Source organism: Miniopterus schreibersii, assembly GCF_964146895.1.
Source record: "Miniopterus schreibersii genome assembly, chromosome: 21".
Taxonomy (NCBI): Eukaryota; Metazoa; Chordata; class Mammalia; order Chiroptera; family Miniopteridae; genus Miniopterus; species Miniopterus schreibersii.
This window is the reverse complement of record NC_138123.1, coordinates 6,938,961-6,960,567: the sequence shown is the minus strand read 5'-3', so window position 1 is coordinate 6,960,567 and position 21,607 is coordinate 6,938,961. Positions and strand designations below refer to the sequence as shown.

General features: G+C 35.7%; 1 protein-coding gene across 4 annotated transcripts in view; it reads left to right on the top strand.

Annotated features, from left to right (window-relative positions):
* The window catches only part of WDR26 (WD repeat domain 26), a 38,877-nt gene that overhangs the window by 5,083 nt on the left and 12,187 nt on the right, over positions 1–21,607 (top strand). For 2 of the 4 annotated variants that reach the window (XM_081124236.1, XM_081124234.1), the window contains exons 4-9: positions 3,344–3,480; positions 6,796–6,893; positions 8,005–8,161; positions 13,546–13,684; positions 18,484–18,624; positions 21,335–21,454. In XM_081124236.1, the coding sequence (XP_080980362.1) occupies positions 3,344–3,480; positions 6,796–6,893; positions 8,005–8,161; positions 13,546–13,684; positions 18,484–18,624; positions 21,335–21,454 (792 nt within the window). The remainder of the gene's footprint in view (positions 1–3,343; positions 3,481–6,795; positions 6,894–8,004; positions 8,162–13,545; positions 13,685–18,483; positions 18,625–21,334; positions 21,455–21,607) is intronic. The other 2 variants (XM_081124235.1, XM_081124233.1) reach the window with 1 other exon arrangement.

The window sequence follows — 21,607 nt, the reverse complement described above, 5'->3', positions numbered from 1 at the left end:
AAAATTGTATTTTACTTTTTAGACCTGAATGTTTTTATTGACCCAATCCACTTTCCACTCTTCCCTTTGCACCTCCCCACCCCCAATATTTTTAAATGGTTTCCAGTCAAGTGATACTAGAAATAGCAGAATTTGCTCAGGATTTTCTGGAAGCTGAGCTCATGAATCAACATTTTTTTAGTTTGGGGAATTGGGGTGGGTATTTGAGGTCAATAACATAGAAAACTTTTGTATGTCTAAAAATGTTGGATTATTTTTCAATATGATAGAAATATGCCTAACAAAAGTATTCAAATATTAATGTACAAGAGAACTAGTATATTTTAAAGTCAAATAGGGAGGAGTTTTGAGAGCCATGGTTTAAATATAATTCATTTCCCCTTTCCTCTGAGTCATTTAATTGATATGACTTGGCTATAACCTTATTCCAGTGCTAGTCCGAACCACTACTAAGTTGGCTAAGAGGCTGTCCTTGATAAACAGACTTCCTGTGTATCGTAACTTCTGAGGTTTTTGGGGGTTTTTTTCACATTGAGTTCAATGTAATTGTATGAGAGGAAAGGATATAAACCAGTGCAAACATTAGGTAGGCAACAGCCAGATTTACCACGTGGAACTATTTTTCAAGCTATCTTAGTCACTTATTAATTTCAAGTTTCTACTAGATAGCAAAAGAAAGAAACACTGCTGGACCCAAAGATGCTACAAAATTAGCAGAGACCAGAAATAATCTAAACAATGAGTTGGGGAAAGATAGAAAGGGAGAGTACATTTTTTCTTTCTTTTCATTTAAGAAGCTCGTGGTCTTTTAAAAAAACATGAGTAAAGCACTGACCCCATCTCAGCAAACTTCAGTTTTTCCTTATTTTTAAAACTTTTTTAGTAAATAAATAACATCATTTTTGAAAGATGTTCATTTTCTTGAAACTGTATTTGCATTTTTGTGCCCTAAATTTGGGGAAGTAAAATACAGTTTTACTCTCCATTCTTATCATGGGCATCAAATACTCGAACTGATTTTAAAGAGAATAAACATTTTCTCTCAACCACATCTCTCTCTGCTTGGCCAGCAGTGTGCTCGTTGCCATGTGCACCACCAAGACTTGATATCTGTTTCAGGATATTCTTTGTCTTAATCTGGATAAAATGACTCAGAGAGAAATGTTCTCGCACTGCTTTTATAGCATTCCCTGTATACAGAAAAACGTGTTTATATTGGCTTCTCTCAAAGTTTTACCCTGCCTTCCTCTTCTCTCCTCCCCTGCCTCTGCCCCATAGAAACAGAATAACATGTTCTAGCAGGATCTTGGTGGGAAAATAAGGGGAAAATAGCCCTCGGGACACTGTCCCTACACACATTGGAATGGAGGAGGGGTGTGCATAGGACCTAATGATTGATATCTAATAAATAAATAATTTGCCCTGAATTTAAAAAAAATTTTTTGCCCCAAATTCCCACTTGCTAAGAAAATTTAGTGAAGAAATAAAATACACAGGCTGGCCAGCCCCCATGTGGCATTGAAATGAAACAATTCTGCAACTAAATATGATTCTCAAGTTTGAATCAAAAACACTGTGTGATATGAAACTTTTAACAGTATATTGATAAAGTGGAAATATACGCACTCGTTTCATAAAGAGTTGAAGTTTTATTAAAAGGATAAAATGGTGAGAATATCCAGAATTAACTTCAAATATACGTTTTTTGATTTTTAAATTGTTTTATTTAGCCTTTTGTTTTTTGTCACCTGATGGACTTTATAGAATTTTTTAATTTGATATATAAAAATAAACTTAAGGTTACATGTACAGCAACACTTGTTAGGGCATCTTGGAAACTAATCTATTTCTGAAACACTCATTTAGTCAATCTAACTTTGTAAAATTTGGTAAGTGTAATTTTTCTAGAGTTATAGGAGCTTATCTCATAGTTTGAATTTTTTCCTATTGTTCTTTAGCTATAGATTTAAGATTAGAAAGATGTATTTAAATGTATGCCTAATTTATATGAGAGGTTTTGTTTTTATTTATTTTCTCTAGAAGCCATTTTTATAAGCTTGTAGGTTATGCCTTTCTCCTAAGTACTCCCTAATAGAAAATCTTGTAGAGCAGTTATATGATACTCTTAATTTTGTAAATAAATAATAATTTCTTCAAACCATTTTTTGAGAGCAGTATATTTTAATAGTTTAAAGTACACATTAAATGCTTTTTAAAGTAAGTGGATTTGAGAGTTTTACCACTATATTTCTTGGAGTCTCTAAATATAACATTTCCTATCTGCTAACAAAGCTTTCTACCTACATCAGTTGGCTTGCAAGCATCACAAGTAGTAGATAAAATGAGAAGTCCCTCCAAGGTTAGGTTTACTAATTAGGTTTAAGGTTTAAAAGAAATTCCAAGCCTGATATTCATAAATATCTCTTTCCTCTAGCAAAAAGCTGCTAAGATTTTCAAATTACTTTCAAGTTAAAAGTAAAATAATATAGTAAAGGAGCATTGGAAAGTATTAAAGCCCAGCACATTTCAGAAAAAAACTAAAGTGCTTCATAAGTTGGAAATGGTTTATCCTTTGAGGAGAAAGCTGATAAATGTCTGTGCTTCATAGTTAAATACATCAGTGATCAATCAGATTGTTATCAATCCACGAATACAAATATTGAATCGTTTTAAAGACCTTTGAGTTGAACCTTTATTCCTTCTTAGAGTGAGTCCAACCAAGCTTATTCTTGTCCACTTTAGTCATAGGAAACTCAGTACCTTGCACACCAAACTTTAGACCATTTGCTGGGCAGCTCTTCTTACCTTTGATAAACCAAAATCTGACACTTTGTATCTTCCATGACTCTAGTTCTGCTTTCTGGTCTCCTTAGTCTTTCACATTGTGGATTTTAAATAATCCCTCTATTAACTGAGTTTTCTGCAATTTTTTCAAAACCTATTCCATAAAATGTTCCTATTGCCCTATTATAAAAGTCAGACTTTTTACAAAAAGCAAATTTAGAATACTTAGAACAGTTCTAAATTTTTATAAAAGAAATAAATTGTAGGTGAATGTTTTGAAGGCAGAATTTCATTTTTTCCCGTTTTGATGTCATTAATGATTGTATCTAATTTGAGATTATTTGTTCAGAGCCGTTTTATTAAGACATGGAATTGAGCAAAGTCACATTTAATATACTGTGACTGTTAAACCAAAATATTTTGAGTCATATTAAAGCTTTATAAAAAGTTATTGTCAAAGGGCGTAGTAGAATGGTTTCTACTGTTCTGTTTAGGCACAAACATTTTCTGAACCTTCCATCAACTTTTTTCCCCTGACTGCTGCTTTCTATCATGTCAGAGGATGAAGTTTTTGCTGCTGCAGCAGAAGTACCTGGAATACCTGGAGGATGGCAAGGTCCTGGAGGCACTTCAAGTTCTACGCTGTGAATTGACGCCACTGAAATACAATACAGAGCGCATTCATGTTCTTAGTGGGTAAGGAAGCTTAGTTCTTAGGCTCCAGGTTGATGGAGGGGCTGTTACTTTGATCAAGGCCACCATTCAAGGTTACATCTCTAACATTTTTCCAAGATCTGAATATTGCTAAATTCTTAGGTAATATTTATCTGGATAGATCTGCTTATATGCGTACTATTATTTGTCCTCCTAGGAAGGGTTCCGTATTAGAATAGAGAGATTTATGTGGGTAAAAAGAAGAAGAAATGTGTATTGTCAGTGAAAGGCCATTTCAGAATCTTCTGTGAAAGCCCTATGGCAGAATCTTCTATAAAACTGAGCAGTGAAGTTTCCAGTATTGATGCATGTGTTCTTTTAATGTATACTCATCATGTACCAGGTCCTTGCTAAGCATTTCATACGCACAGTCTCATTTTATATTCATGTCAATCCTTTAAAAGTTAGAGTGCCCCAAGGCTTGGTTCTGGACTCACTTTCTGTTGTGTCCACACACTCCTTCAAGGTAACCTCATTTGGTACCATGCCTTCACATACCATCTATATGCCCGTGGCTCTTGAATTCGCCCTCTCATCTGAACTGCCAGTGTACATATCTACTAGCCTACTTAGCAGTCTCCATTTGGCTAATAGGTGCCTCATAGTTAATGTTCAAAACAAAATTCTTTATCCCAGTTGTCCGTCCACCCACTTCATCCTCACCGATCTGTTCCTCATCTCAGTAAATGGTAACACCTTTTACCCACTTGTTCAGACAAAAAAAGTTAAGCCTCATCCTTGCATTACCCCCCCCCCCCCCCAAATTATAAGGTAAAGTTTATTTAGAAAGTTAGAGGTGTAGTAGAAGTGAGCCAGCTGGGCTGCATAGGCTCAGGAAACAGGTTATAGAGGCAGAAGAAGGGCCCTTGGAGCTTAGGGGAAAGACAAAGGTAACGTACCTGGGGGAACAAGAGGAGAAAGGGCCTAAATGTCCAAAACATCCCAGATTTGTCCATTTCTCTCCATCTCCACAATTTCTACCCTAGTTAAACCATGTATGCCTTTCCCTCCCTTAACAATGTATATTTCACATAGCAGCCACAGAAACACATAAGCAAAACCATGTATTAACCCATGTCTCTCCTTTTTTTAAAACTTCCACTGACTTTCCAGCACACTTAAAATGCAAAATCTCTGCTCAAGCCCACAGGTCCCTGATCCTTCCCTGCCATCTTTTCCCTTATGCATTACTGTAGTGACACTAATGTCAAGGCACTTATACTGCCTGTTCCTTTATCTTAAATACTCTTCCCCTATTCGCTGCATAGGTCCCAGCCCAAATGTCCTCTCCTGAGACCACCCACCAGGCATTCTCTGTCACATCACTCTCTTTTTAATTTTTTTTCTTTATAGTATTTTTCACTATATGATATGGCCCAAAGATCTAGAACAATATCTGACAAATAATGAGTTTTCAAATACAAAAAGATAGGCACAGAGATGTGTGGGGTTCATTTTAGAGTTTTTGCAGATAAGGAAACTTGAGCCTCAGAAAGTTGAAATAACCAGCCCAAGGTATAGCTAATTGATCAGCCAAGATTGAAAGCTTGGTTTGACTGATTTCCAAAATCATTGGTCTTTACCCACTACTACATCTTGAAATAGTAAATTCTGTACCTGGCAAATTTCTTTATTTTGATTACCTCTTTCATAAGGCAGCTGATTCTGTATCACCAAAATGCCATTCACATGGTAGAGCCCCCCCCACCCCCCCACCCCCGGCAATAGTGCATACAATTTAATCATATTGTTTTTATTCTGAAATACGCTTTATCCCTTGAGTATTTCACATAAAGAAATGGCCCAGAGATTACAAGATGTGGCATTGGCATCAGAATCCAGTCCAGTGTTTTCAGTTACACCATGTGACTTCCCATGAACACATTTCATTTGAAACCTTAAGGTGTAAGATTCTCAAAAGGGCACAGAAGCGATTGTAGGTCATTTTTGCAAAATTTAAAAGTAAACGATTTTCTCATAAAAGAATTGGTAATAAATTTTACTCCCAAAAAGTTATTTTAGAAGCCAGATTTTTGCAATATCGAGCTTATAATAGGATGACTTAAGTTTTAGCTATTCATACTATTTTTGAAAAAGCAAGTTCTCCTCAGCTAAGACACTATATACTAAATAACAAGAGAGTAGGTAGTTCTGTTGTTGGGTAAAAGGCTATTAAATTATTTAGATGCTAAATGCAATATGCTTTATGCAATTAAGAAGGAGGAGGTGATACTCAGGTTAATTGAGAGGTTTCTGGTACTTATATTACCATATATTGAGCTCTATGTGTATGCCAGGTAGTGGACCAAGTACTTCATATACTCCATCTCATTTAACCCTTACTACCCTGCTCCATACCCTCTTTACAACTGAGAAGAACAGAGTTGTCTGAGAACAGAGTACCAGACAAAATAGCAGGAGAGTTACTTGCCAGGTCTAATCTCCATGTTTGAATAATGCCTTCACTTCTTTTACTTTTAAAGCCCGTTCTTCTGAGAAGAGCCAGAACCAGGTCAGGGTCACACTTCCAGCAGGGGGCCCTCATGTATTCTCCAGAATCCATGAACTTTAGCGTTTATGCCTCCTTCGGCACATATAGTGAGTAATAAAGCAGTTCCCAAATTTTCTGCTTTGGGATCGCAGTACCTTTCACAGGATGACACAAGGATGGTTGTCCAATTATACCATTTCTTGAATGACGTTTATGATAATCTCTTAAAGGTATGTTGTTTTGTTTAATTAACTTAGTATATCTATTAAGATTTTTTTGAGTTTTGTTTTGCTATTAAGAAACGGCTAAGTTGCATTGTGGTTAAGAGCAAGTTCTGCAGCTAGCGTGCCTGGGTTTATAATCCTACTTTGCCTCTTAACTTGACCCTAAGCCAGTGACGTAGCTTTCTGTCTTGGTTTCCTCATTTATAAAACTAGAATAATAGTACATACTTCATACAGGGTTGTTAGGAGCATTAAATGAAGTAATAATAGATGTCAAGTGCTTAGAACAGAGCCTGGCACACAATAAGAGCTATATATAGGTAATGATAATAAATATAAGAAAACATTAATAGATAACATATAGTACAATAATATATATTGAGCTTTTTTTTGTTATATAGCGTTTTTACAATTATATCCAGGTGCCAGATTGTATTAATGAATTGGGCCCACTCTAGAAGTTTCTTCTTGATAAGTGTTTCTTAGTAAGAATTAGATATCTTAAGTATAATCAGTATTTTTCAATTATTTTTAATCCAGAGAAAAGGGCTTGATATTTGGTTCTTTCTCTCGTATTTTTAGGTATCTGATGTGTAGCCATGCAGAAGACCTACGTGCAAAAGCAGAATGGGAAGGCAAAGGAACAGCTTCCCGATCTAAACTGCTGGACAAACTTCAGAGTAAGAGTCTTAATTTTTGGTGTTTCTATGTTTGCTCTTAGATTAGAAGTAGATGCTTTGGGCGGGGAATAGATGTTATGAATCAATTAGGAAGACTTGTGTCTAGACGTACTCTTATTGAGTGGTTATTTAGGGAAAGGTTGTGGGGAAATCCATTAAGAGACCCTTTAAGCTAGAGGTTTTCAAACTCTGCCATGGAATCTAAGCTAACCTCAGGAGTCAGTGAGAGGGTGCTGGTCCCAGAGCAGTTCCCCTTTCATTCGTTATATGGAGTGATGCGCTAAGATTTTGTTTGGGGGCAAAGTGCTGTGGTTAGAGGAAAAATATGTAAACCACAGCTTTAAACCATGAGTGTTTTAAAAATATTTTGTTTTCAATAATAAGGCCCAGATTTCTTAGATAAATTGTTTTATTCTCCCCGTATATGTTCTATAACTTCCCAGTGAGAATAAGGGTTTCATTTTTGCCACATTTTTATATAAAAGATCTTCTTTCCCACCCTGGTTAAATCATGTTATTCTCTATATTTCATGTTTTGTGTTGAGCTGGGAACAGAGATCATAAGAATCAGAAAACCAAGTGATTAGGGAGATAGAAGGCATTAAAGGATCGGAATAGCTTGGTATCAGTATCAAAACACCAATTATTCCCTGAATTTTCATTTGTCATTAGAAACAGTTTGGTGGGGCCTGGAATTTTCCTTGTTCCAGGATTTTGACCTGTTCTCTGTTAACTGGAGGTTTTTCTTGTACTTTGAGTGACGCATAGGCTCCCTTTGTTACACATCTTGTTTAATTTTGTTTTCATTGTCCACCTTTTTATTTTTTGATTTTTTGTTTATTTTTTAGAAAATCCACAAATTAAAGCCCTCCTGTTCAAGTATCTTCCATTCTAGTGGCAACACATCTGTAGCTGCAGAAAAATAAATATTAATAAAGCTCACATGTTACATCGCCCAGAACTACTCTGTTTAAGGGACAATATTATTAGGGTGAGGGCAAGTGCAGCGGAAGATCAGCAAGTGTCTTAAGTAAAAGTTTGTCCTGTTTTGTTTTGTTTTGTTTTTAACTTTAATTTTTATTTCTCTTTTTAAAACTATCTTCTATTAAAGCCTATTTACCACCATCGGTGATGCTTCCCCCACGGCGTTTACAGACTCTCCTGCGGCAGGCGGTGGAACTACAGAGGGATCGGTGCCTATATCACAATACCAAACTTGATAATAACCTAGATTCTGTGTCCCTGCTTATAGATCATGTTTGTAGTAGGTAAGAGGAAAACTTAAATTCTGAAGTAGTCTAACATTTTGCAGGCTCAATTTGAACTTTACTAAAATGTTTTCTCTTTTAGTTTTATCCTACAGCTATAAAACAATTCGTATCTGATTTAGCATTTGTTCATAAGTAAAGCTAAAACTACTGAAGTTGAAAATGAAGAGAAATTTGTGTTTCTGTGTAGAGTAAGCCACCCTTGAGAACTGAAGCTGGAATTCAAGTTTTCTTTTTCTTATCTATGAGTTTGGTTGGTCATTTTCTGTATCTGGCCATTTTTTAAGGACTCATAAGGGATATTGTATGGAAATGCCAGGGATCCAAGTACTTGGTGTCCTTGAATATCACAGATCACTTAGTGACTCTTTTCTGGACATAATGGGTATTTTAACTATGGCCCAAATTATTTTCTGCCCATAAAGATTATGAAAATATTTTATCCTAATGCAAGTTCTGCTAAAAATTGTTAGAATAACAGATATTAACTTTCCAGTTTAGGTTTTGTTTTTGTACCTACCTGTGTACATTGTTTAACTTGTAAGAATTAAGGCTTCACTTTTGATGTTAGGAGTATTTTGAGTAAAAATGTCCCTGCTATTTTAACAAACTTCAAAATGACGACAGAGCTTTAATTTTTAAGATACTGAAAAAAACAAATTGTGAAATCTTTCAAACTCCAGGAAGGAAATGATTTGGGTCTGGAGAACCAAATAGGAACAGCTGCAGTGCATGTGGCCCGTTTCTTCTGCCAGACATCGTCGAAGAACCACTGAAAAAAGCATGACTAGGAAGGACAGAAGCACATGAGTGTGAGGGCTTTGGGAGAACGAGGAACTTTGGAATAACTTAAAATAACACATGCGCACTGTGGGTTATGATAGTTCTTTAGGTGTGCATAAGTTTCACGCGTAGGTGAGTCCTCACCTCGTTCGCCCTAGTTGCAATAAATAATAATAATTTACTTGAGCTATTGGTTTTACATTTCAGGTGTTATGTATCTTAAAGTGCTAGGTAATTAAAGATCCTTTCCCTTTACCCTTTTTTATTCTATAACATGATTCTTGGACTTGGTAAGTCTTTTCATTTAAATCAAATAGAGGTAGGAGGAGACAATATATTAAAAGGCTTTATGGTTTCTTATTTCATAGCTCCTTTAGGGAATTTGAGACCAGTGTGAAAATTAAGGCAGTTGTGAACCCAAATCTTTTTTTGGTTCTTGAATTCATTGTTGATGAAATACACTGAGAGGTATTTCTGGCAGACTTTATGACTCAAAGGTGTCAGTAGGTTAAGAGAGTGCTTTCCTGTTTGGAAACTGAAATCTATGAGAATGTGGCCTATGTTTTTCCTAGGTGCTTTAACTTCTATACCAGTTCCTTTGAAAGTAAATGATAGAAAATATTTGGTCTAACTTTTCAACTCTCTGGTCAGGGTTCAGTCTCCTATAACCTGTATGGAAAGCATGCCGACGTCTTATATAGGAATGAAAGTGTTCTTGCTCTTCAGATAACCACTGATTGGAAGGTCTTCTCTAATAGTCTTAAAAACAAAACAAAACTTTGACTCTGCTCCTCCTAGTTACCTCCCTCTCCCCACCTCTGCTCTAGAGCCAACTTCTTAAAATAGTTGTCTAATACACTGTACATTCAGTGTCCTCATTCTCTTCAGGTTTCCTTAGGAGTCAGGCTTGTGCAGCCAGCACGGTACTGGAGCTGCTGCTGCTCATGTGAGGAACAGTGTCTCTGCTAAATCCAGTGGCTACTTTCCAGCCTGGTTCTTGACCTTTTTATACCATTTGACTACTTTGCCCTGAAACTTTTCCATTGACTTCTAAAACATTCCAGATGCTTAGCTTTACTCCTGGCTACTTTTTAGGCTCCTCCTCTTTACCCATCCCTTTAGCAAGTGTGTTCCAGAATTACGTTTCTCTCCTCATCCTGCTCCCCTCCTTTAGGTTAATATTTCCATGGTTCTGATGACTCTTGGGTCTGGGCTAGAACTACAGAATTTCTCTCCTAAGCCTTAGACCTTTAATACAGAAATGTGGGTGTTGCTCAAACCGCGTGTCGAAAGTCAAGCCTCTCTCCTCAGCTCTCCCTGCAAAGCCTGCTTTTCCTCTTGAGCTCCCTGTCTCAGTGAAGGCTGCTGTCTACGCAGTTTCTCCAGGCCAGACAGGCAGGAGCTAGCCTCAACTTCTCACTGTCAGTAGATTTTAACACATTAATAGGGAAGATGTCAGGCATTAAGTCAGTATGTACAGTCTTTATGGTGAGTTGTACCCTTTCTTGCTAAACTGGGAGAATAGAAACTGAATTTGATTTAATTCATAGTATTGCACACTCATCTAGAGGTCTTCAAAAGAAAAGTTGATGTTTCTTATCTGATTTACTTCCTTTTAGAAACTAGGTTTTAGCATTGAAACTAGAAAACTATACCTTCACAAGTTAAGTCTTTTTTAAGTAAAGGATTATAAAATATTTATAGAAACTTAAAATGTTATGGTTCAAATTGATTAAAAATGCTACATTTTATTCAGTTTTATTTGGGAAGGTACTGATATTTTTACATCATCTTAAATTTTAAATTTATTTGAAAATAAAGGTAAACTATCTCTTGTATACATGCAAACTTCAGTGTTTAGTAAATGGGACTAGTAGTCTTTTTAAAAGATTATTTAAGTAACATTAAAATAATGACAATTTACTTTTTTTTAAAAAAAATATATCTTTATTGATTTCAGAGAGAGGGAGGGAGAGGGAGAGAGAGATAGAAACATCAATGATGAGAGAGTCATCGATCAGCTGCCTCCTGCATGCCCCCGACTGGGGATCGAGCCAGCAACCCGGACATGTGCCCTGACTGGGAACCAAACCTCAATCTCCTGGATCCCAGGCCGACACTCAACTGCTGAGCCACACCCGGCTGGGCACAATTTACTATTTTAATGACCTTCAGATACAACTGAGAGTAGACTGGATGTTTGTGCCCTATAACTTTTTTTTTCTGAGAGTACATTTATTAAAGCTGGGGAGAGTGAAACAAAGGATGGACTTCGTGTAGAAGAAGCAACAGGAGAGAGCTTGGGCAGTGCTCTGCTCTGGCTCCCTAGAAACAGGAAAGAAGTGAGCCAAGGCAAGGCTGCTGTTAGCTTACTAGGAAGTGAAGGTCATAGTGACAGAAGTGAGCCGGGGCGGGGCTGCTTTTTAAAAAGCTCACTGGGAAATCAGAGAACAGGGGACCTTGGAGACAGGATCAGGGGATAAGCCCGGGATGAGCTGCCACTGCCCACTGCCTCCCTGGTTGCAAGTCTCATGGGACCCTTAGAGTTTAGCAGGAAGTAAAAAGTTCATGCCTGGAAAGGGACCTGAGCATTCTCTAGAACAAGCTAGCACTGGGTCTTTGTTTTGAGGGTTCTTATCTTTTTTCTGTGGTGAGAATCTTAGGGGAGGGTTTCAGCAGAATATTCTTCAGCTTTCTAGGTGCATTTTTAATAAGCTGATGCATCAAAATGAGCATATAGGAGAGTTTGGGATTGTTCTTTGGTCCACTTTACTGTATTACTTTTATCTTGGGTCGCTCTGGTTCTAATGGGGTTTTTGTTGTTATATTTGTTCCCCTGACTTCATCTGTCCTTGAGTTTAGCTGTGTGCCCTATAATTTTGATTATACATCAGTCCTTTTTTAAAACATTTTGCTACTCTGATTTTAGATGTCTCTGTTTATGGTCAGCTTTAGCTATTTGAATTTTTGTATATTTTATGCCTAGATATAAAGTGTTTCTCCCTGAATAAATGACATCACTACTGATTATTACCTATAGGAGAGGGAAAAATCATTTTTTATATAGAAAGTCCTCACTTGATTGAAATTTTATATAGGATTTAAAAAAGATACTTGGAAAGAAAACTGGCCTTGGTGTCAGACATAGGTTTAAATCCTAGATCAGTTATTTGTCAGTTTATGATATCTGGTAAGTTACTTTGCCTTCTTGGAGCTTCATGAAAATGGGATGTTACTTCCCTTGCAAGGTAGTTTTGAGAATTTTCAATACTATTTATAAAGCATGCAGCACAGTGTTTGGCATCTAGTAAGTGCTTAATAAATGTCAGCTGGTATTGATTTATGTTTCAGTTCAGATATAGAATAATAGCTTAATGTTTAAGTCATTTATAATTAGACAGTCTGAAAGTTTAAACCAGCCTCCAAATAGCCAGCTGCTAAGGTAGACTGCCATGTGGGCCAGATAAAGAAAGTTAATGTAATTTATTTTTAAACATATACTATCTATATGTCTAGTGAATTAACAAAATTTTTTTTTTTAAATTATAGATTGGGGGGAAAGTAGTGAAAACTGGTTTTTAAGACAGATTTGAAAAGCTTATTCATTAATGTTTAAATAACTTTTTTTTAATAATACAGAGAATGTATAATATAGTGCTGTACTGTTCAAGCAGTAGCCACTAATTATATGTGACCATTTAAATTTAAATGTAAACTAATTCAGAGTAAAATTAAATTGAAAAGTCAAGTTCCTCAAGTGCACTAGCCACATCTCAGATGCTCAGTAGCCACATGTGTCCAGGACTAGCAGATTGACAGCACTGGTATATAACATCTTCTGTGTAATGGAAAACCCTGTTAATGCTGTGGAAAAATCAGAAAAGAGTAGAGTCGGTTTTTTTAAGTGAGCGTTTAATGAGAATAGCCATTCTTATGATAACTTTTCCTCTTATTCTTGGTAAAGTTAATCATAGAATTGTTTGCCCTTATTGCATAATAATAACCACCACTTATAAAGTACTGGCTAAGTGTCAGACTCAGTCTAAATGCTTTACATTCATTACCTCATGCTTTTATTTCATCCTTGCATAAGGAATTCTATAAATATTCTGAGGCTTAGAAGAGCTAAATGACTTGCCAAGACATTAAAGCTGTAACCCAGACTTGTCTAACAGCGTTCTTCTCTCTTTGTTATATCAAGTTGCTTTTGTATAAAGGAAAATGTACATTATTTCTTCTGAAACAACCTGATGCCAACCAACTTATACAAACATGAAACCCTGATTATTAATTTTTATTTATATAAATTGACTTAATTAGGCCAAGAAATTCTATAATAGCATACTTTATTTAAAAAATAATAAATTATAAATTGAAGCAGATTTTAGATTACTGATTACTAAGATTGCCTTGACTAATGTTAAATTCTCTTTCTTGACAAACCAATGTAAGCTTGATTGTTAAGATTTACAAATGCATTCATATCTTATTTTTAAAGCTTTTGATCTCCAAACAAGCTTTATCAGTTATTTAACCTTTGTCATTATGATTATTCTAATCTGTTTTGAAAGAATAATTATTTGTGGACTTCTTTGTTCTAGGAGGCAGTTCCCATGTTATACTCAGCAGATCCTTACGGAGCATTGTAATGAAGTGTGGTTCTGTAAATTCTCTAACGATGGCACTAAACTAGCAACAGGATCAAAAGATACAACAGTTATCATATGGCAAGTTGATCCGGTATGTACTCCAGTATGAGTGTTTAGATTGCAAAGAGAGATCATTTTTAATCTAATTGAGTACACATTTTTAAAGTATGCACATACAAATACTATTTTCCAAGAACATTTTGTTATCCCTCTCATGTCTTACCTCTTTCTATGTTGTCTAGAGTATGGATATAGAAATTATAAAAAATTGTTGCGTTTTGTGTGCTAGTGATTGTACTAAGACTGTGTGCATCATCTAATTTACTCTCCTGAATAACTCTGAGATACTAAATAACATCTCCTTTCTTTAAATCAGAAAACTGATAAAGAAGCTAAATAACGAGGCTCTCACAGCTAGTAGATGGAAGAGTTAGACTCAAGTCCAAGAACATTTTTATCCCAGGCCTACTGCTCTGAATGTCCCTGCTAATTTTTATCTTAGTTAATACTTGACTTACTACGGATTAATACAATGCCCTTCTGTCACAAGTTAGAAAAGACTCATTACCATTTGTCCTCTGAAACCCTCCATTGTTTTGTGGAACTTCTGTTAAACACCCCCACCCCATTTTTACCCCCAGTGATACATATGAAAAGTGTACTGTATTCTGAATTTAAGATTCTAAGTTTTCTCTAAAGTCACATTTGCCTTTTGTGTATAGCCAGGTGACCTACAGATTTGTAGAAATAAGTATTTCCATTTCTTTCAGCACTTGGACATTTATCAAGCAATCATAGCAGTACGTGGATCCAGATAGGTTAAGGCGATATATTTGCTTTAGCAGTCCTTCACCTAAAATTATAAAGTGAATAGTCTTATTTTAAAATTTAGAGTTAGAATATGATATTAGCCCAGGATAAAGTTTTGGAAACTCCTATGTTGAAAAATAGGGAAAATGATCCATAGAAGGAAATATTTTAAAAATAAGAGAATCAGATTTGAGGACATACATCAATTCTTGTGTATCTGCAATACACTGTGAATGAAGAAAGGTAAAGGAAAGCTATTCTTTACCTTAAAGCAAGCGTTCTTTACTTTTTTTTGTACCATGTACTCTCCTGACAGTCTGATGACCCTGTGGATCCCTCCTCAGAGCAGTGTTTTTACATACCTATACCAAAACACATAGGAAGTCCAAGTATATATTATATATTGATAACTAAGGAGACCAAATTATAGTGAAATACAGTTATCAAAATAGTACAAAAACAGATATAGTGTAATAATACAGGGCTTCTTAAAAAAATGTTGAATAGCAAATTCTAGCAGCAGATCTAATTATCAGAATTTTGAAGTAGTGATGAGCATAAATAGTATTTTGAGATTTCTGCAACAACTGTAATACGATGTGAAAATATTTGAGACTTTTATTATTAACAATCACCTAACACTGCCTGATATAATAGCTAACATATAGTATACTAAAGTACCTAGTATATTACCTAACATTACCTAATATAATAGCTAACACTACCTTGTTAATTACCTGCACTCAAGATTGAAGGAAATACTGAATTTTAGCCCATGGTTCATAAAAATAAAGATGTGTATTTTCCGTCTCATTCACGTTCAGGGATCCCTGCTTCTATCTCTGATTGACTCCTTGGAGATCTCAGGTTAAGAACCTCTGTGAAAGGAATCTAGAGTTTAGAAAAGGAAATCAAACACACTGAAATAAGTATCACACAATGTATATAAAGTATTATGAAAGCACAAAGAAGCTTACCAGGTAGAGTACCTCATTTGAGCCTCTCTGCGCATAACACGGGGAGACAGGTACAGGGCTTTCTAGAAAGAGGGACTTTCCCTTGCCCTTCCCGAACTCCCAAATAAGAAACTAGCATGAGTAAGACAAAGAGTGGGAAATAGGACTAGAAAAATAGTTTGGGATCCAACCATGGCCTTTGAATACTAACTACTCTTAGGAGTTGTATTTTCATTCAGCATTTATTTGCAAGATGTCTGAAAAGAAAGCAGCAATACCAAACTATGCTTTCTTATGATTTGTTTGGTTTTGTGGTGTGTTTTTTTGTTTTCCTAGCAGCAGTGTGTAGGAGCCACTTTTGTTAGGCAAGTGTTTGTTGAGCACCTGCTGTGTGCTACGCCTTTTGCTAGAGAGAGACAGGCTGAGCTCTTTATAACACAGGGTATTTGTTCTGTAATGGTTGCTGCTGGAGCTCCAAGAAGAGAGCCTGCTGGAACTGGGAAGCCAGGGAAAGGAAGGCGATTAAACCTCAGGTGAAGGAGTAGTGAGTAAGTATTTAGGCAAAGCTAGTTACAGTGGGCCCTGGGGCGAGAGAAAACCTGGCTGGGCGTATGGGCAGTTTGGGGAGCGGTTCATAGACAGGAGATGAGGCACGTGAATTCAGCAGCAGCCAGAAGAAGAAAGCTCTTGTTTACTTTGCTGAGGAAATTAGACTTTTATTCCAGTGTCTCCCAGAGTGCTTTTGTCAGAATTCTGGTTGTGCGGAATGTTAATAGATGTTACATGTGAAGGACTTTTGTGGCCAGATTAGCTTGGGAAATGCAGAGTTAATGCTTACATTCCATTCTGAGATATAGTGGGCTTAGTTTGATATGGTGGTATTCTGTTACTTCAAATGCTATTTGAAAAACTTGTGAGAAAAATGGTGATCTTTTTTGCACATGTATTTTGTGTCCATTTTTTAATAGATAAAAAATTTAAAAAGATACTTAGAGAACCTTAAGGTTTCAGTTGATGAGATTCCACTGCCTAGTTTCTTTTAACAGGTTTTCTTGCCTTTGCCCATAAAAAACAAGAATTTTGCCCATTCCCCATGTTAAAATCCAAGAAAAGTTAAGTGGATTCCATGAACATGGTATTTCTACTTTGGATACCTTAGTATAGAGACACTGTATTTGTGAGAATATAGTATTAATATTCTCCTTTTTTTTTTCAACTTTATCTTGTACAGGATTACTTTTTTATTAATGTGCACAAAACAATTAATTTTTTAGTTTAATACTTTTAAAGTAGTTATCAGTTCAGAAGCAAATCTTTGTATAGATCTGATGCATCACTATGAATGAAACCTTCCTGGAAGATCTTGAACTAGTCCAAGGCACTTGACTTGCATATTAAATTATGCAAGCCACTTTGACGTAATAATACTACAATCTAATTCCAATACCTCATGCCTCGTTATTCCCCTTCCAAAGACCAGTCAGAAGTAGTTGCATTCACTATTTACTTTTGTCACAAAGTCTGAAACTTAACTCATTGCTTTTTCCCACCTCTAGCCAAATTCCTGCCTCCTGTCTTCACTGTCCACATCCATCCATATCCCCTACGACAGAAATTTGGAGGTTGTTTTCAAACATTTCTTGTCTCGTGCTGTTCTGTCAATTTTATGTCCCGAGTATATTTTGACCTGATCTCTTTCGCTCCTGACTGTGCTAGTTTAAGGCCTCGTTTCTTGTCATTTCTTGTCTTCTCTTGTCTTGATGAGAGTTGTGTTGTCTGGCTCGTTGAGGGTGTCCATCCTGTGTCTCTCATTCTGACTCATCATCTCTGTTGTTGTGTGAGTTCCCTTCCTAAAGATGAATATCATATCTGTTTCACAGCTTACAATAAATCTTAAGTGGCTCTTCACTCACAGGATAAAATTTAACCCTTTAGCCTAACATAGAGATGTCAACTTTTCCCTCCTTGTCATTTGCTGCTTCCATGTTTGCACTCTACAGTTCATCTTGCATAACTCAAGAGTATCTTGAGTTTAAAGAGTCAGGCGGCCCAAGTTCAGATTCCCACCTATAAAGAGAGGCAAGTTCTAACCTTTCTAAACCTTCCATCTTCTCTGTATGTGGGGGGAGAGGGAGGATAATACTTACCTTTCAGATTTATGAGGATTAAATGAGGTTGTTTGTGAACAGTGCTAATATTGATTACCACTAAATAAGTGGTAGCTCTGTTGATGGGAATGTAAAATAATAGTACAGACATTTGGAAAACAGATTGGCAGTTCCTCAGAATGTAAAACATACAGAGTTAGCATGTGATCTGGGAATTCCATTCCTAGGTAAACTACCCAGGAGAAGCAGTAAAAGCATAGGTCTATAGAAAACTCATACAGAGGGGTGGCAGTGTTATTCATAATAGTCGAAAAGTAGAAACAATTCAAATGTTCATCAACTAATAATTGAATAAACAAAATATGGAATATCCTTAAAATGGAATGTTCAACAGCTAAAAGAAAAAAATACTGATACATTCTACATGGATGAACCCTGAAAACATGCTGATTGAAAGAAGCCAGTTATAAAAGACCATATGTTGTATGATCCATTTATATCAAATGTTCAGAATAGGCGAATCTATAGAGAAAGCGTGGTTGTCAAGGGAGGGGAATGGTGAAGAATTGCTAATGAGTATGGGTTTCTTTTTGGGGTGGTAAAAGTCTCAGATAGTGGTGATGGTTGCACAGCTTTGTGACTATACTGAAAACCACTGAACTGTATACTTTAGAAGAGGGAATTTTAGGTATATAAGTTATATTTCAGTAAAGCTGTTTAAAAAAGTAAAAGGTAGTTCTTATTGCACCTACCTGTTTCTGTTTCCTTGAAAGCCTCCCAAGGACATAGTTGGTGTCGTCTTTATGTTTCCATCTAGCACACAGTGCCTGGTGTACAGCAGATGCTTAATAAATGTTGCAGCATGAACAAGTCTTTATGAAGCAAGCTGTCAGAGCTTCAGTTGGGGGGGAAATTGTGAAAACTTCCCAGATTATATTATCAAACTACATCTCATGCCCAGAAAACAATGACTTTAGGGATGGGAGTTTAACTGAGTTGTCTGTTTTTCCTCCTAGGATACACACCTGCTGAAACTGCTTAAAACATTAGAAGGACATGCTTATGGCGTTTCTTATATTGCATGGAGTCCAGATGACAACTATCTTGTTGCTTGTGGCCCAGATGACTGCTCTGAGCTTTGGCTTTGGAATGTACAAGTGAGCAAGTTCCATCCTTGGTGTGGCCTTTAAGTAAAGCATAGTCATGCGCACATTTTCATTATGTAGAACAGAGCCATTCAACCAAAATTGCCATAATGTGTCTCGTATAAAAGGAAATTCTTCAGATGGAACCCAAGTGTCCAGATGTTTTATAAATTTAAACATGCTAAGTATAATTGAGTTTTTGAAAGAATGATCATTAAGTATTTTCAGGAATGTTGTAGAATTCATACTATTTACTGTGGTACTTTGTACCTTCAGAAGGATTTTATATTTCATAGTTTTCATAATTGTACACAGAAGTTATCTTTCAAGTGTGAAAACATCAGCATTAAACCAGATTTTCTATTCTAATCGCAATCACACCATGTCCTTACCTATGTTTAATTTTTTTATTTAGTAAATTTAAATGATGTATTCAGTACTTACTATTAAGGGCTTTATTACTATTTCTAAATGAAAATTTGAACTTTATCCAGGGTCCCATTTTAGATAAACTCAGCATTAATTTCACTCCATTATTTACAGACTTTTTTGGAAACCTTGTAGTTATAAATTTTTTTTAAACTTCTTTCTCTAAGCTAACTGGTTAGGTGATGTTTTTTGTTTTTTTTAACCCCTAGGATATGATTTGAGTGTAAAAATATAAATTGATAGGATAGGGTTTTCAGCCTGGGGAACTATTAAGTAAGTTGGTTTTTACCAAGAAAGTGAAGATAAAGCTGCATGGAAATTACTCAAATAAAGATGATATAAAGGACAGAATGAACACTAAGATGTGCCTGAAGATGATATGCCATAATTCTCATCCTGCTATTATATCAGTAGTATTTTCTTACTGCTCATTTATTTATGTTTCAACCCCAGCTTTTTATTAAGGAAATTTCCAGGTATTAAAAATAAGTTGGAAGAAGAGTCCAATGATGTCCCATATACCCACCACTCTAGATTCCACAGTTGTTCTGAACATTCTTGTATACGTACATACATACATGCGTACAAATGTGATACATACACATTACACATGTATTCAAAACGTCAAGATAAATTATAGATGTATTTTACTCCTAAATATGCACATATCTCCGAAAAAAGTAACATTCTACTATATAACTAAATGCTATTATCTCAGAACATTAACTATGTAATATTTACTTCATGCTCCCAAAGTGTCTTTATGCCATTTCTATCAAACCAATATTTGTATTTGGGGTTGAGTTCAGGGAGGTGGCAAAGCACAGAATAGAGTAGATGGCTTTCTCTCATTAAAATAGGTTTGAAGGGAATCAGACCTAAAAGACAAAACTTTTTTCCATTAGAGCTTTATTTCCTCTCTCAAAGGGAGTCATAATCCTGTAATGGAGACTCTTAATTTATAGTACTTCCTGTAGTCAATTTTGAATTTCTGGACAGTTAAACTATGTTCTAGCCTATCTGTTTTACTATGCATTACGTTATAGACTTATTCTAAAAGGATGGTCTTTTTTAGTCAGTTTTCAAGTTGTTCCTTTATGTTTTTAGTTAGGTTCCAGATTAATAGCCTCATATACTCACTAACCTGAACATAACAGAGGAAAAGACCATTTCAGAACTTAGAGTATTAACATATTCCTGGGTAGAAAATGCTGAGGATTTAGCTGTTGCATGTGTATTTGTGGTTCTAGACTTTATTTTAACCGTTTATATCAAGTAACCTAAAACAGTAAATAGGTGAGAGCAGTTAACAATATGGGGGAAGGATTTTAGATTGCTGAATATTTTTTTCCGTATAAGGGAGACATCTGGTTTCTATTTTTGTGCCCCCGGTTTCCTGATCATACAGTTTGTTTTCACTTTTTTTTTTTTTTTTTTTTTTTTTTTTACTTTTGATTACCCATTTCTCACAGGAAAAGTATGCCCATGTACTTTTTATTGTACCAAGGGCAGCTATTATCTCTCAGATCCTGTGTCTAATCCATGAACAAAATGGAATCAAGACTAGATTAAATGGTATGTGTCTACCTTCTAAGTTGAATAACTTAGGAAAAATAACAGGAGGCTCTCTGAAGGTTGTAACCACTAAATAGTCTTGCTTATTAGTTGGGAATGCTTTAGAATGGCTATGCTGAATAGTACAGAAATTCCTCTTTTCTGTTACTTTTAATTGAAATAAAGTTACATATCAGAAAAATAAATTTTATTTCCCTTTTTCCATCTTCCCTACTACATTCTGAGCATCTCGAATATGAAATTTAACATAATTTAGACTGCGTACACCCTTGGCCTAGTTTAAGGGCATAGCTTTTCTACCCATTAATTATGTTTGTGAGGAATATTTAGAATAAAGTGTATGGAGGACTATGGACCGAGAAGCAGTGGGAACTCAGAAGGAAAGGTATATAGTGATAGATTTTTCATCTTACTTGGGAATAATTACATGTTTTAATGAATGTAACTGATTTAAGATAAGAGTTTTATTGGAGTTTATCTCATCATAGCTATTCTTTGGTTCACCCGCGCCAGGCATTGTTCAACTGCTGGATTTTTCTTCAAGCCTTTAATTTCTCTTGTGAGTGCTATAAGCTTTATTCATAAGACCAATTCAAAACAGTTTTATTTCTCTAATTAAGAAAACTAACCAGATATTCCCAGTTAGTATTCTTTTCTTTGCACATCCACTTTACAAGGATTTCTAGAATGTTTTATTCACAGTTTTGTTCCTTCGTAGACGGGAGAGCTAAGGACAAAAATGAGCCAGTCGCATGAAGACAGTTTAACAAGTGTGGCTTGGAATCCAGATGGGAAACGCTTTGTAACTGGAGGTCAGCGTGGGCAGTTCTATCAGTGTGTGAGTATTTAGTTCCCCCTTCAAATGTCTGCTTGTTCAAGCAAATTTAGTTCTGTTTAAATAGTTTACTTTTATAAACTATATTAATCTTTTTTCATATTACAACTTCTGAATATTAGAGGACCAATCCCAGTATAGTGAATGTTAAAGGAA